Genomic DNA, 17,500 nt, shown 5'->3' with positions numbered 1-17,500 from the left:
AGAGTATAATTTAATTATACTTTCAAGAAAAATTGTTAAATAAAAATTTTGATTCCGTGACGATGACAATTAGTAATGGATTATGGGCAAGACACAAGGAGGCCGTAAGTGCAAAGTCATGCCATAGGTCTACAGGGTGGGCGTGAAGAGAATTTGAAATTTCGGCCAAGGTTCGACTACCTAATTAGTCATACGCCTCCTCCCCCTCCATAGTATAACTGCAATGATAATGCTTTTCAGAGTTCATACAATAGGAAAAAAAAATTTGCCGTGCTTTACTTGGCATGCAAATAACAAAATTAACTTCCAACGAATGCAGTCATATCCGTGAGTGGAATATCAATTCAACTTCCGATACTAAACAAACCTTAGCAGTGATTGGTCGCAACAGGAAGAGGGCGGTCTGTTAAAAGCCCCATTCCAATAAGTCTTGCTAAGAAGAGGAATAGTGAATACCTTTCAAACTTAGAAGGCGGATTTGATGAATAAATCCCCTCTCTCTCTCTCTCTCTCTCTCTCTCTCTCTCTATATATATATATATATATATATAACCTAACTGTTGCATGGTCAGCCCACCACATTGTCATCCCATCAAAATTTCTGGGAAGCGCATTAGCTGTACCATATATAATAAGAGATGGGAAGGACATGGAAGGGGTTTTAAGCAACGTAGACAGATGGGTAGAGGATATGGGTGCTATAGGGTCAATAGACCTATTAATGGTTCTGGACGGGATGTTCCTTTACAGTGTGCAACTGAGCACTGATGACCGCACTCTTCACAGGGACAGTAACAAGCACACGCACGAGAACAAAGTTACAGCTTAACAACTCTATACAGTGATACCAAAAGGACTCTACAAGGAAACAGCAAAATCTTATCTTACATCCCAACGTGTCCAGAAATGCAGGATGAGTGCCGAAAAGTCAAACAAGCATTAAATATAGCTAAAATCAAGGCAAAATCAACGGCAGCCTTAATAAAACAACGGAAATCATACAGTCCGAGTCTGGGATGACTGATGTGTTCAAGGAAGAGAGCAAAAGCAATTGCAATAGTTCCTGAAGCTTCGTTCACTCGTGCGTGTGACGCCAAAAAGTTACAAGGCTGCTCGAAGAAATGACGCATGTTGCTGTGGCGAGGTGGAAACCAAGCAGATGTTTAAAAACATATTGTGACGTCAGTTGATATTCTACGGAGGGAACGAACCATACACCAGCTGATGGTGACGTAAGATTCGGCCGTGCTTTTGGGTTGTTGTTGTTGTAGCAGTCAGCGGAAAGACGCTTCTAATGTAACCCTCTGACTTTTAAAGGGAACATCAAGGCGTCACGGGGAACTCCGCGAGCAAGCTTTCTGATATAACCACAAGAACAATATCAATTACATGAGTAAAAATGGCACTCGCGAACAAACAAATGCGCATCTGATAAAAGAATAGAAATAATCAAGCTATTATTGGATATTAAATTACAAAAAAAAGAAATAATATACACATTACCTAACTCACAGCAAGTAAGAAATTTAACAAATTAGCAATATGCATCTATAATATTAATGAATCCTAACCTACAGACGTAGCTTCCACGCGAAAGATGCTTCGTCCCTATATAAAACACTAGAATTCAATACGAAATTCCCCGAGTGTTTATATTTCGTTTATTACAAAAATCAAAATGTAAAGGATACAATGCCATAATACACACTTCTGAGGCAGCGCAATGTTATCAACATTCCCCCTCTTTTTAGGGGTGAGGGGTTAAACATCCTGATTCGGTCTCTTTGGTCGACTAATTAAAGGTACAAAAAGAAAAAATGTAGGAACTCAGCATGGGAGATGGAGGTGGGAGGGAGGGAGGAAGAGCTGAGGTAAACATGGTCAAAGACTAGTGCATGTGTGTGTGCGTGCCTGCTGCGACTGGCGTCTGAAAACGTGCGCCTTTGAGACAATAAAATAATCGCATAGTTGGCACCTTATCACCTCCAAGGTTATACGACGATTGGGGGAATGAACGCTTCCAAGGTAAACCATCTCTCCCTCACCCCACCCCCTCTCTCCCTCTCTCATGGCAATGACTATACCCTCCCCAGTCCCCACTCCAACATACCGTTTATCCCAGGTGATGCAGACGTGCTTGATCTCGTTTTCATTGCCAGTGACAAAGTTATGTCAAGTACCAGTTCCAAAGTATGATTTCCAAACAGTCAAAGAAGTTTGGATAGTAATAAGTCCTTATCTCAAAATATCAACAAGATGCATCACGTGTTTCTTCCCCTGGCAACCCATATTGGTCCCTGGAGTAGCCCCCATCCCCTCCCCAAGTGTCTCCTTCAATGTCTTTTTCAGCAAGTTTCGACCTTATTTCCGGATTGGTGTTTCAGGGTTTGGATCAGCAAAAGAAAGAATTAAGCATAAGGAAGAAGTCCTTCCGCAGTCCTTGATCTGATGCTTTAAACTTCGGTTTCCTCATCTGTATTCTTTGGAATCATGCATCTCGCAGTTCATGCAATGATTTTGTCAGATCACTTCGATCTCGTCTCCATTTTAAAGGGCTTGTGTTGTTGCTCATGGCTGCTTGTGATAATGAATCTGATTCAAGCAGGGAAGCCATAAGCTCATCATCATCATCATAATCTCTCTCTCTCTCTCTCTCTCTCTCTCTCTCTCTCTCTCTCTCTCGAGCAATGATGCCGCAAAGGTCGAACCTATACTGCACCTACTGTAAGTATCATGGTAGTCATAGCAACACAAGCTATAGCAAGATTGAACATTCGTGGAAATCCCTGAACTATGAGAACAAGGACAGGACCTTCTTTGCCAACGTGAGAGGACTTGGACCTCCGTCTAGTCATTATAATCCCGAAATTCTGCCTGTGAGGATTAGTTCCGGCTCGTTACTGGGATTGGCCACCCTGGAGTAGCCCTCCCACCACGGAAGAGGGTGGCAGTAGGGAACTTACAATGCATACATACACCAAGACAAGCAAGAGAACTGGATAAAGATGTTAGCTTTCTGTCTATATTACAAAAATAATACAGAAAAAATCCCAATAACAAGGCAAAATCTAGATTTTTTTTGTCACTAACGATTGCCATAAAAGCATTAACCTTTAAATGGCAAATATAAATATGAAAAAAATATACAGTCTAAAAATAGGCCAGGAAAAAGTACTTCTAGCTTTTCTATTCTTTGACTGGGACTTAAGACAGCAATAAAATAATGCATTGCATGGGTGAATATATGCCTAAGAAGACCAATGACTAAATCTCTTTTAACCATATATTCAATTGACAGGTTGGTGAGAGTCGGGCATGCTATATAATGGATTTAACGGCGATGTTCTCAGATTTATACGACGTGACTTTAAATGCATAGTAATGAATCAATGCGAGTTTAATGGTCTATAAAAGCGGATCTCTGTCGAAAAGAAAATTGCTTAAGGGGAAAAAACAGGCCCAGAAAAAGCTGCGTGATCTTCGTCGAGTGAGTTTGTGTACTAGTGACACAGTACCCTAGTGATGAGCTATTGGTCCTACCACGTACGAGCACAACCCTAGAGTCCCTCATGCCCATTATGGGCACCACTACCCTACCCCAGTGGCCAGGAGAGATAGTCTCTCTCTCTCTCTCTCTCTCTCTCTCTCTTACGGCACCACAGCCACCGACAACCTAACCTGGTCGGCACAAGAGAAGCATTGGATGTAGTGTGGTTCCCACGCACCTGCTCGCAGAGACGTCTCTGAGGAGGAGGAGGAAGAGGAGGAGGACAGACTTGAGACCATCTCTAGCATGGTTAATGGCCATCTCTTTATCTCCACGAACAAATACATTAATCAATCTGCATCTCGCGGCATGGGAGTAGCGAAATAAAATACAGTGGATATACAGTATGAGGGATGCTGAATCATTCATACAAACACTTGACGATCTCTTAGTTTTATTTAATATTATCAATCTATATCTTTTATCCCGAAGTAGTTTCGCCGGTTTCTTCTGCACTTTAGCCATGGATGAAATGTCAAATGAAAAGGCTTGTGCCATCTTACTAAAAGACACATTTATAATTTATGATGTGCCAACCAGCAACCAGTTCCCAGACATCACACGTAAACCCCACCCACACATACCCACTTCCAACACACCCACTTGAAGATAAAACATGATCTCTCTCTCTCTCTCTCTCTCTCTCTCTCTCTCTCTCTCTCTCTTGTGGTCTCACCAAGCAACATTTACAACTGGAAGAATTATAATGCAACAAAAGGAAGTCTCATAAACTGACTGAGACATTTAATATGCCTTCCATTTAGCCCAAAAATAGATTGTGTAGTGAGTCATACAGTTAGGAAAGAAGTGAATCCTACGGGAAGATGACCAAATAAGAACATCAGAAGGAGAATTATGAAGATATGGGAGGGTTCGTGGTCAGCAAGAGTAAAACATTTATACCTTCAGTTCGATCTTATATATCCGTGACGCAAACACCATCTTCTATCTTTGCGAGGCCTTACATCATAATTAAGCAAAGCTTCATAACAACAATTACAGATTTATGTTACCACAACGCTATGTTTAACAACAAATCATTAATGTATAAATTATCTATACCACTACAAGCAAAATTCCAGTGCCTCAACCAATTTGGGTGCTGGACAATATGCAAGGCCAAGTGCATATGGACGCTGAGGTTCAATCTATGTTCTTTGTGGAGTTCGTTTATAACACATATCCGTCTATCTTTCTTATTTCAAACGAGAAAATATAATCTGCCAGCATCAGACGTGCTCATTCTAGCCCAAACCGTACATTAACAATATCGTTAATTCCCTTCCTGGTAAAAAAAAAAAAAAATCATATCCTGTTATTTTTAGTCCGTTTCATTTGTGATATTCGCAACCACACTATTCGAGATATTTAACAAACCAGAACCAGAGAGATGAAATCACCAACTAATGGCAGAGGGGTGCCCACCTTTAAGTGCCCCATCGCTAACTGCCAGGGTTCAGCACCGAGTTTTACGGCGTCGCGAGCAGCATCCAACCCCCAACATTGGCCATGGACCGCAAGGCTACTGCATCAATACCCTGGCCTAGACAGACTGACTGACTGGCTTACAGTGACACTTTCCAACTTCATTTCTTTCTTTGTAATAGTACCTTGTATACATGGTTCCAGAAAAATCAAACTCAGTCAATCATGTGCCAAATGCTCGGAAGTAAAAAAAAAAATGGTTATGATGTCGACCTTTCTTGATCTGAGAGAGAGAGAGAGAGAGAGAGAGAGAGAGAGAGAGTATTACTGTAAATATTGTCGTTATGATTATCATTACTTTCATATGATAGTATTGGCATTGTCAGTGTTATGTAAGTTCGTGTCAAAGATGTGATCATGATTATTATTAATTTCGGCCTTGATGTAGTCGCAAAAAAACGAACAGATTCCTCCTCCCCTTAACCGCCCACTCTTCAGAAATCTGTAACCCGCCCACAACACTTACACCTCCCTTGGGAGGTCACAATTTGTGATATACAGAACAGAATTATCAAGTTACAGGCGGCCCTGCACTCCAGTCTTATTTACCACCCAGTCCCGATAGAAGACGGGACTTTTCTTCTTCGATTTTACGGTCGTGGGGATATTTTTTGCACAATTATAACCCAATTTCCAATCATCTTTATATTGTATATTCTTGCAATAACACGGCATCCAAAGTTTTTTTACACTTATAATAAAGTAATAACAATCGCTTTCATCGTGATAGAGAGAGAGAGAGAGAGAGAGAGAGAGAGAGAGCGTGGCCTGCAACTTGCTCGCTCATGTTAGAACTATGACGTGGAGAGTGTTCGTCCTTCAACAAGATCTGACCTGACCACAACTTCAGGAAATGCCGTTGAATCGTTCGTTGTCTTCCCCAGAACGTTCTCTCACAATCTTAATCAGTTTATACATACATATATATATATATATATATATATGGACTGACATAGAAAGATCATAAACAGACGGGTGTCGAAGGACAAGTCTGAGGCTTTTGTCCTGCAGTGGACTTAGTAACGGGTGATGCTATATATATATATATATATATATGGCGTTATTCAGGTGGTCTTAGCGAGTTTACTGAATTGTGACCACCAGCCCCCTACAACTTGTCTTTGTGGGTAAGGTTCACTAATAAGAAAACTCAGCTAATCCTTAATTTACTGAACTATTCCTACCGTGGTTAGTTATTAAACTGTCCTCAATCTTCTTTCACCCATCTTTCCTCTCAGTGAAGTTACATCACATTTCCCTTTTCTCCATTTTACAATGCCCCAAAAGTCTTCATCAAACCTAATCCCTTCCCCTTAACCTTCTTCGAATGTGTACGCATGAATTCCAAAGGAACTTTCACAAAGCAGCGTCACCCTTCATTCATCACTCACACACACACACATATGCACACACCTGCGCGACCTACTCACCCCATTAGCCATTCTCTAAAAAAACAAAAAGGTTTTAAAATAAAAGCATTCAACATAAAATTAAAACAAAACAAAACAGTATTTCAGTTCCTCTTTGGAAATCAAGAAAATATATAAAACTACAAGTGAAAGGAACAAAGAGAAACAATTCTTCAAACAAGATGAAACGCGAAGGTTCACCCACCGTCCCTAAGTCTGTCCAACAGCCGCAATTCAAGACACCCACATCAAGGTCGGGCGGCGCATCAACGATATGTGTTTTACGCTACACAAAATGTTTCACATAATTCTAACTATCAACTGTCAAATCATGTTGCTCTCATGTATTATGTGTCAACTTTCGCTATCAATAAATTTATCTCACTAAACCATATTAATTGCGAGACTTTCTTTGTAACCAACCATGAGCTTTGTAACTGATTGCTAGACTGTTTCAGTACAAATCCCATTGGCTTGCTTTCATCTTTATTGATATCGAATGCTATCACTTACTGATGTTGATGCTCATCTGCCATACGACCATGTTCAAACTTCATTTTGTAAGAGTAACAAATACAGGGAATACGCACAAGTTCTTCCTCCAATTTTGAACATTTATTACATATTTGCAAATAATTAAAAGTCTTAGACAAACGCAGAAATGCAAATATTATTCTAGAACGATTTGCTTTATCAAAAAGTGTTTAAACACCTTTACATCATAATATCAAGATCAGCAGTAGAAGCAGTTGTAATAGTAGTGGGAGTAGTAGTGCGCAAAGTTGGCGTGCATTTTCTCTTGAGGTTTGAACTCCCAACCTTTGGCTTCTTCCGCTGGAGATCAATAATTAACCTATGCCCTTTTTTTCTGGCAGTAGTCTACACCCCATTTCCTCTTACTGATATTTTCGCCAACCTTTTTTATATACTCAGTTTTCATTTGATGTTCCCAATTGCGTTTTACAACCGCTGCTAATCTCTCTCTCTCTCTCTCTCTCTCTCTCTCTCTCTCAGAACGTTACTTTAATAACTCAAAGCGAAAGATTAAGCGCGTGCTTACACACACACACACACACACACACGCATACACACACACAATAACCCTCCCCTACGACAAACCTTTTTTTTTCGTTCGAAACCCCCTGAAAGAGGCCTCTCCAACCCCACCCCCTGCCATTCCCTACCTCTACATCCTATCTTCTTTTATCTTTCTTTCCAAGTTAGGGCCACCTTCCCTGGGCCTATACACGCAGTCCTCATCACCCAAGGCCTCCCCACCCTCCGGAGTCCTAGCCCTTCCTCCCTCCGCCCATAATTATGACTAACGAACACCCTCGTCTTTCTCAAGCATCTGGTAGGTTGGGGACGCAACTTCCGACAGACGTAAAGAACATTGCTTTCTTTTTTCTATTCTTTTAATCGGAATCACTCTTCCAATTCCACATTTCCTCGAATACTGAGAGATCAAAAAGCAAGGTAATGCTACATAGTGCACCAGTAAAGCCAATATTTGCACACTATAAGCCAGACGATTGTAACCCTATGAGGAACCTGGCCGAAATGCCTTCGGGGTTTCACGGCCGAATAATTTATCCGCCGCCGTTCGAATTCCGCAACAGTTACGTTCAAACTTTGAATGCCGTAACAGTTCCCAATTTGAAAATATGTCCGTTATGGGGTCGATGCGCCTTCTGCCCACTTCGCCGTTTTCTCCTTGTCTCTATCTTAAGTCTATTGAGCCTGGTTTTTTTATACTGTATTTAGGCCTAGTCATTTCTAGAAACATTATGAGGTTTGTAGCGCCGTAATTCGATGAAAGGAGATATTCTCTTTCGCCAATGATCTCATTCATTTTGCATCATTCAGGTAAGCGTGATAAAAGAATACACACACACACACACACACACACATATATATATATATATATATATATATTCTTTACTGAAAAGCTAAAAAATTAATGGGATTATTAACGAAAGGAAAGCAGGTCATCTTTGCAAGTACCTGAGCGAAAGGGGTCATACCACCATTTCCTGCTTTCTTCTTTTACTGTTGCCAATGGAAGTGTTCCGTTGGATGCGACAAAGGAAGGCACTCGGGGAGAACCTTGGACGTTTCTTGAGTTTCCTTTAGGAAAAGGTTGACGCTTGAAATTCTAGAACTAATGATACTCATGTTGTTTCTCCCATTCTGAAGTAATTCGACAATACTTCAAATTTTAAATGTTTCTAAATTCCCACCAAAAATAAGCCTCTATATAATTATATCTCTTAAAAGTATAGATTTACCAGGTATAAATGCTGAGCAATATGACAGAATAAATAACATATTAAAAGAGAGAAAAAAAATGGGAGTTACGCAAAGATTCCGGGAAAACTTTGAGGAGATGCAACAAAAGGATGCTATCAAAGGCTCAAAATTGACTGAGGGTTCATGGGTCATGGGGAAGGAGGAGGGCGGTCGGCCAGTTGGGCGGGTGTGTGGGCGCGCACATTGATGGCAGCGTAGAAGGGAGACCTCGCGCGAGCGCGCGCACATACACACACACACACACACACACATACACACACACAGGAAGTACCGTGGCCGAACCTTGCGTCACGCAGCAAAAACTATACGCCAACAACCCTTGCCTCTCTCTCTCTCTCTCTCTCTCTCTCTCTCTCTCTCAGTTCTATATTTAGAGCAGCGTATATTTTTTCCTCTCACCGAGCAAAGTCAATAAAGGAAACAAAGCGCAGTCCAATACATAAGAGTCGAAGGTAAAGAGAAGTCTAACTACGCCAAAGGCCAATCCTGCATTACTCGCCGAGACCTACTTCAAAGCCGTACAAAATCACTCGATTACCTTCAGTCAATCAATTATTTTTTCTACAATAACTCAAAACTTTACAGTAATATTTTGAAAGTTATCCGCACTATTTCAAAAGTAGTAAACAACTGACCTCTATTTCGTTAATTCTTGCAAAGAAGATTGTTAAATACTGAAATTGCGCTCCTTACGAACAACAGTTGTAAGCTCCTTACGGGCAAGGAGAAATTTCCCATAACAATGACAGGAAATAGATGGAAGCTTATTATAAGACAATACACTCATACAACTACAACGTAGTAATAGTAATTGTAAATGTCTATAGAAGCTTAATAATCAGTCAAAAAAGAGCAAAAAAAAAAACGAAAAAAAAACATTATGTATAATCAAAATAATAGAAAAACCCGAATTCCAAACAAATACTATATGCCAGGCCATTATATATATATATATATATATATATGCTATTTAGTAATTCAAGCAAACATTGTGACGGGAATAACTGATTGAATTTTAACTGACAAAAGATAATTAAGATATCCAAACGAGTAATTAATGTAACCTAACGAATAAGTAAGGTATCCAAAAGAGAACTTGGAAAATATTCTTCCTAGAAAATTCAAATACGGAAGGCAAAGCGTAGGAATTACCCTCGTTGACCAGTCCTGAAGGGAATTGTCATTTCATGCAGACGTTGAATTTTTCAATAACATCACACCGACAAATTGCTATAGAGCTGGAGTTACACAAATAACAATTCAAGTGAAAAGATGCTCTCTCTCCCGCAAGAGATTCCAAGTTAAGAATTCTGGTTATACGTTTTTATTCAAAAAAAATTTTTGTCAAGATCGCCAGAGTTCGACTGACTCCATACACTTGCGGGCAATAATACTCCAAAATTTGCCAAATATTATCGACAGTATCAACGCAAATTTAAAATTAACCCAAATAAATCTAGAGTGAAATAACAGTAGATATCAAGGGACAAGTCAGAAGCTATTGATTGAGTCATTTACCTCTCAGAATCAAGTGATACTTGGCCATCACTAACGAAATCTCGTACTTGACACGTTTCATTACAAGAATGGCGGGTAGTCGAACTCATAAACACATTCTCGAAAGGAAAAGGACTCTGTTGCACTGTTGGACAAGGGGATCTAAGTTAGGCCCTTCGGGAAGACCATAGACATTTCTATTCAAAAGATTTTTTTTTTTTTTTTTTTTTTTTACTAAAATTGAATGTTTATTAAAAAAAATTGAAGACTCCATTTCTTCGTGTGGTAATAAACCTAATATGAGAGAGAGAGAGAGAGAGAGAGAGAGAGAGAGAGAGAGAGAATTAAAATTGACCGACAAACAGATACCGTAACGAGCCCGTTTTTCAACTCCCAAAAGTGTTACGACTTCTAACAGCTTTTCATTGCAATATTGTATATTTTCCCCTCGATCAGTTGCGGCGACTTTTTGATGAATCGAAAGAGGATTCAGATGTTAATGTTTTGCCGAATTGCTTCATGCCGATCAAAAAAAATATGAATCACTGAAACGTGACCAGCGTGCCAAGGAAATCAGTCTGAACTCTCTCTCTCTCTCTCTCTCTCTCTCTCTCTCTCTCTCGTGTGTGTGCGTATAGAGGCCATGGCGCCATTTCATTAAGCAAGACTCCTCAGAGGTCGTGATGTTGCATATCATTTAGCAACAACATCTTTCTTTTTACACTTCATAAGCAAAACCGCTACGAGAGAGAGAGAGAGAGAGAGAGAGAGAGAGAGAGAGAGATTCGGTTCTACGGGCTGCAAAGCTCCATAAAGCCTGTCTTGCCATAAGAATCAATCAATAAAAAAAAATGTAAAAAAAAATAAAAAAAATCGGTGTCAAGAAGAGGGCTTGAAAATCTTCGACTTTTATTAATAAGAATGATTGTGGGTCGATCTCTCTCTCTCTCTCTCTCTCTCTCTCTCTCTCTCTCTCGGCAATGAAAAATGCGAATATTATACAAAAATCATCCGACTTTAAGTCTGTTTAATTCTAATTTATGCAGTAAAATCAGCATAGGCATTCTGGGAGGAAAACTGATGTTATAAGGATAAAAATCCCTCTTTCGGACCTGCCTTAACATCAAACTATTAATTATTAAACTTTCAAGAGCTTTCTCAAAACTAGAGTTTGCGCTTTGCTAACATCGGCTATTTCTTGAGTAATCCAAAGTGTGAACAAAAAAAACATTTCTACCAATTCAGTGGAGTTTATAAAAATAAAATTACGGTGATAAAAAGAAGTCTACAAAACCTTTTAATTGAACTATTATCTCATATATGTCAAAAAGTATGATTGATTCAAAAAGAAAATAAATTTGAGGAATCTGGTTCGTCTCATGAATACCGGTGTAAGTTCTTCATCTCAAATAACAAGTAATCATTTAAGGGACAAATCTGCCTTAAAAAACAGTCCAATGTTTTGGGAAAGACAGGCTACAAGAAAACCGTTTTTTTTTTGCTCATCTCGGTAACTGGTCCATAACACATAAAGTAACTTGTCCAAAGTTGCTGCCCTTTTCAAGTATTATCATTAACTCGTGCCCACTACAATAAATAACAGCAGCATTTCTCCTTCCACTTTCAATCCTAAATTAGACATTCTTTTCTCTGGGTATTTATGAACCTACTTTTTTCCTTATTTATATTTTACATGAATTCGGGAATTTCTTGATATTTGTACGGATTCGTTTTAAGACAGACGTGGCATCCAGATTTTATATCATCCAACTAAATTACTTCACAGTAATCAATAGCTAGAGATGTTTAATAATATGATACAAACTATCACTAAACGTCATCGAAATGATAGTGAAACTGCTACCTAAACACAATCCTAAATAAAGAATTACACCAAGTCACATCTGTGCTCCCATGACGGGGCGTAGAAACATGAGGAAGCATCTCTGGGTTTACAGCACGTATGGTATGGGAACCCTACCATAAGGTATTTTATGGGCTGTTATTACCATACATTGGGCTGACCAAAGTGAAGAATGGCTTCAGTGTGTTCTCTCTCTCTCTCTCTCTCTCTCTCTCTCTCTCTCTCAAAGACCCTTCATAATCCTGGAGGACTTCACCAGGTTCGTAATGGATAGACCAAAGTGAAGAATGGCTCTTCAGCCTGACATCTCTCTCTCTCTCTCTCTCTCTCTCTCTCTCTCTCTCTCTCATTTCTGGAGGACCTAGCTAAGTCGTGTTAAAATTCAAATCCTATGCTCAAGTTGCAGGACATGGAACGGTATGAAGCTCTCCGTGCAGGTTTTTGCTTGTGTTCCAAGCAAACCCTTGGTTCAGATGGTGACCTCTTGGAGCAGATCCACAGGTTGCGTTTTGGTGCGTGTTTTGAGAAAAAAGTCGAGGTATTGCTGAGTGCTTATTCTTAAAGGTCGGGAGAAAAGATGTTTATCTGATGCATAACCTGAGAGTCTGCCGTCATGAACTCTAGCAGCCTTTTAATGGCATGCAGGCGCCATGAGACCCGCTGACCAGGCACTATTCCTGATTGCCGTGAGTTATACTAATTTGTTTTCAATATGCGATACGTTCTCCACTACTACTACTACTACTACTACTACTACTACTACTACTACTACTACTACTACTGCTTCTGCTGCTGCTGCTACTACTACTACTCTAGTAGTAGTAGTAGTAGTAGTAGTAGTAGTAGTAGTAGTAGTGGTGGTGAGAACATGGATAACAGTAAAAATCTAAAAATAGGATCCTGTATAATTCTCCATAATAGACAAACTTTTTTATACCATGTCTACAGAAAAGAATTAAATTACACCTTAAATGAAGCTGGAACTGAATATGATTTGAATTCACGATAACTGTTTCGAATTTTTTTTTAGTATTTCATCAAGTCAAATAACTAACAATACAGTAAAGCATCTTTTACTTCCAATAAGAAGCAAAGGCATACGCTCTTCGGGATTGTTAATTTAATTTGGAAGAACGAAATAAGAAAAAATTATTAAAAGATCTCCAGGAAGAGTGTCCCTGCTGAAAAATTTCCATGTATTCAACCTCATACAATGAACTAAACTTTGTATTTTAGTGTCACGATGAATAAGAAAAGAAACAGGAAAAGTTTGTCCGAACATGACAAAACAAAGCCAGCCGACGTGCATTTAGCTGTGTGCAACACAGAGGCTGCTGCCCCAGCCAGGCCACACGGAAACTCTGCCACGGTGGACAGGAAACGTGTCACCTTAGCACTTAACGGATTGACAGCTGACAGCCTGAATGTAGCTATCTGTTCCTCTCTCCCACGGCAGGACCCCTACCCCTCCTTCACTCCTGTCCTTACTATGATGTTCTTCAGCTCAATACCTGCTTCTTACCAATGAGTACAGTGCAGATAAAAGTCAGTGTCTTAACTAGAAGAAAATATCCTTATCGCTACATTAGTTCGTTGATATGATTAAAAAATGTACAAAGATAAACCCAAGAACCTGTCTGAGAGAGAGAGAGAGAGAGAGAGAGAGAGAGAGAGAGATTTGTATGCGTTGCTTCTGCTGCTGTTGCATTGGGAGTGGGTGACCTTGCTGTCACCTATAGTGGGTGGGAGAGACTGATGGGGAGGAGGGCACAAGGAGACGGGATGGGAAGGCACTGGGATACGAACGATGTGTTCAGTCGCCGCCATCCAGACTGGGGTCAAACAGGGTCATGTGTATTGTTGCAACAGCTCTCTCTCTCTCTCTCTCTCTCTCTCTCTCTCTCTCCATTAAATGGCCCTTCAAAAGTTCCTCTATTCCCACGAGCTCTTTACCTCTCGACCTTACCCCCTCCAGATACCCTCCCTTTACTCTTCCTCAGCAGCCTAAACATTGTATGACCCTCCAGATTACATAGATAAATGCTTTGCTTGTTAGGGGAGAGAGAGAGAGAGAGAGAGAGAGAGAGAGAGAGAGAGTTTCTCCTGATAAAATGTTTCATGGAATACATTCATGCTTGATTTAAAGACTAACTTCAATATAATAAAAAGTAACAAAATCCCACACTCCTACTGCATACACTTCTCGTTAATTAGCCTTGCAGTTGGATGAATTAATAAATAGAGAGGATTAGGGAAAAAAACACAAATATACACTTTGTACAGTACTTACCGGTGGCGCAGACCGTAATAAAAAACGTGGCGTGTTCCCGGACCAATCGCATTTGGGACTCTGGGAAACTTAGTTGTAATCGGGCTATGATCTGGTCGAGGAAGGCGTGAGGCGTGATCGCCGCTAAGTCCCATTTGAGTCGAGATAAAACCAGCAACTCCCATTTCTGTGTGAAGAGAAATAAAAGCATAAATTAATAATCCCAAAGTTATTGTCGATAAATCGAACATGTCCAATCAATGTAACACAAATAGGCACAATAACACCTGGAATGTGAGATAACACTCATATACTATATCACTCAATACAATATATATATATATATATATATATATATTTCTGGTCTGCTTATCTGTCAATACAGAATTATATAAAAATAAATATATAAGGATATAAATAAATTAAAATTTCACGTTACAAAGGAATCCTGGAAAAATCGGAAAAGCTGTAAATTACTCAAAATGTACTTAAAATGAACTTCTATGAGAGAGAGAGAGAGAGAGAGAGAGAGAGAGAGAGAGAGCAGTAATAATCACAGGACACCCATTTATTCGCTCGTCCGGTCACAACTCTCCATTCATTCTCTGCCGGGATATCTCGCCTGGTGCAACAGCCTCTATAACCTAGAGAAAGTCATTTAGTCTCTCTCTCTCTCTCTCTCTCTCTCGGCAACAAAACAAGTGACATTTTTACGCTAGTTCATTTGCTATAAGAAGTCGGTTCATACATTGGCCTATCAACACTGGTATTACACGCAGCTTGTGATTAAGATCTTAAATAGTTTAAAATATGAGTTGTTCAGATTCATTGACTAATAGCAGCTGTTATAAATTAACTTAAATATATCACTGTTTGCTTCAAACTGTATAATTAAGAATATAAAGGAATTATGATCAAGTGCAATAACTTTTGGAAATATAAAAGTACAATTCGCTAAATCTCACATCATTAGATAAACATATAAATAATCATCGGTTTCATTAACTTTTGAATTTCAGTTTTCTCTCGGAGCTAGAAAAATCACGCAGTCACTGACTAAACCTTCAGGAAGATTCAATTCTTCTCGACGCTTGTTCTGGAATCTTTCAGTCAGTTATTTCTCCGTCCTAGAGATTTTGCAATCGAGCACGTGCCCAAAGTTCTTCCTATGGCGTCACGTGACTTAGAGCAAGTTAAAGAATCACGTTTTAGATTGACAGTAAAGAATGTACTAGTATTTTAAACCGAAAGAAATAAAAGAGCACTAAGGCTCACACTTCGCACAAAAAAATATATCCTTTTATGAACACATGTGTGGTAGGTTTTAATTTCTCCTCAAAATAATGAATGCTGCAAAACTTTAAAATCACAACCAGATTCTGAAGAATATTCATGAATAAATATCAAGCTGCAAATACATATACAACAGCACTGTAGCAACAGCCTGACTTCCTGGCTGAAGTCTTATTCCGTGGGAATGAATGAATCAATGATTGCTGGAAGGAATGGAAAAAGGATGAATGAATAAATGAATGAATGAATGAATGAGCGGATATCGTCCATTGGCTTTGAAGTCTGCACAGTATCCTTTTAAACGACCTTACAAATGATGCGGGCACAAAGATAGATAGACAGACAGGCATGTAGGCAGGGATAAGGCTGACTTAGCGTACACTGTTACAGAGAGAGAGAGAGAGAGAGAGAGAGAGAGAGAGAGAGAGAGTCAATATATCTGGAGAGACGAAAACAACAAATTTATCATGTTGATCTACACTTTCCGGTAGTCGACGTCTAACTTCCTACCTAATAAAATCACTTTCCTTATAAGGAAACAGCAACAGAGATATCAGTAAAAATTTCCTCGATCATAATAATAATAATAATAACAACAATAATAATAATACTTCAAACGAAGCAAAAAGAAAAATCTTTAAGATTTATTAACAGGATCACTAGTATCACAGCATAAGCCCAGTGGCGTATTCATTGAAAATAAATAAAATTCACAGGTTAGTAATTCAAGTCGAAAGAAATGGGTGATCCCCGCTTGACAATGTCTTGCGTGCCTCATACATTACCTTCTTGTCACGGGATGTCAACAAACTGTCCAACGTTTGTTCATCACAAATGACATTCCAAGCCTTATTCTCTTACTCCCCCCTCCCTCCTCCTTCTTTCTCCTCGGCGCATTAAAAATGATGAATTAGGGGTCTGTTATAAAATAAGCCTTGGGCCAGCATTCCTTCAAGAATATTCAACCTAAATAAGACTAAAAGATGAAAGATACTGGAAATGTGCATCCATCTGGCGGTGAACTAACGAAAAGAGCAAATGGGAGAAAGAAAGTCACTTGAGCAAATAGCTGCCACAGTGGCATCGCAGTCGGCACTTCAAAGGCAGTGTAGGGGGACCCAGAAGGGGAGGTCCGGGAGTATCCCCCTTCAGGCCAAACTCTTTGGAGCCTATCATCCTGTGGCATGGCATAAGGGTACCTCATTGCCCTCACACGTCGATACCCATTCAACATAAACATGTGAAAGCCATTCCTCTTTGAGTGGGTACCCTCTCCCGTACCCTATCTCACATGATCCCAGGCGGCATTCGCCATATCCTGCCCAAATCTGCCCAACAGCTAAAGACATATTTTACTACTGCAGGTATTCGGTGTCATACAAATTTTTCTTTTCACCGAGAGTTATTTCAGTAGTATATATGATAGACAAATTGCATTAAAACTCTTATAGCATCCTGCTTTTCCAACTAGGGTTGTAGCTTAGCAAGTAATAATAATAATAATAATAATAATAATAATATTATAACCACGCAGGCGCGCGCTCACAGACAGACAGACAGACAGACACAGACACACACACACATATATATATATATATATATATATATGTGTGTGTGTGTGTGTAAATGCATGTAACCTATGTAGATTAATTTTGATAATAATCTTGCAACAACAATTTATTGAATGGTTAGAGTCGATGAAATTCAGTGTTATAATAATATATTTCAATCCTTTTCATTTATTCTCGTTTTACTAGCAAGTTGCAGTAATAGAATGTTTGTCTACCTTTTTTGTCTTGTTTAGATATGGCTCATCCTTAACAACA

General features: G+C 39.4%; 1 protein-coding gene across 1 annotated transcript in view; it reads right to left on the bottom strand.

Moving 5' to 3' along the window:
• The window catches only part of LOC137644020 (G1/S-specific cyclin-D2-like), a 71,639-nt gene that overhangs the window by 32,632 nt on the left and 21,507 nt on the right, over positions 1–17,500 (bottom strand). Inside the window, exon 3 of the mRNA XM_068376900.1 lies at positions 14,403–14,568. Coding sequence (XP_068233001.1) covers positions 14,403–14,568 — 166 coding nt within the window. The remainder of the gene's footprint in view (positions 1–14,402; positions 14,569–17,500) is intronic.

The sequence above is a fragment of the Palaemon carinicauda genome, chromosome 7 (assembly GCF_036898095.1).
Source record: "Palaemon carinicauda isolate YSFRI2023 chromosome 7, ASM3689809v2, whole genome shotgun sequence".
In the NCBI taxonomy this organism is placed as follows: Eukaryota; Metazoa; Arthropoda; class Malacostraca; order Decapoda; family Palaemonidae; genus Palaemon; species Palaemon carinicauda.
Note: the sequence above shows the minus strand (reverse complement) of the source record. Positions and strands in the feature narration are given on the sequence as shown.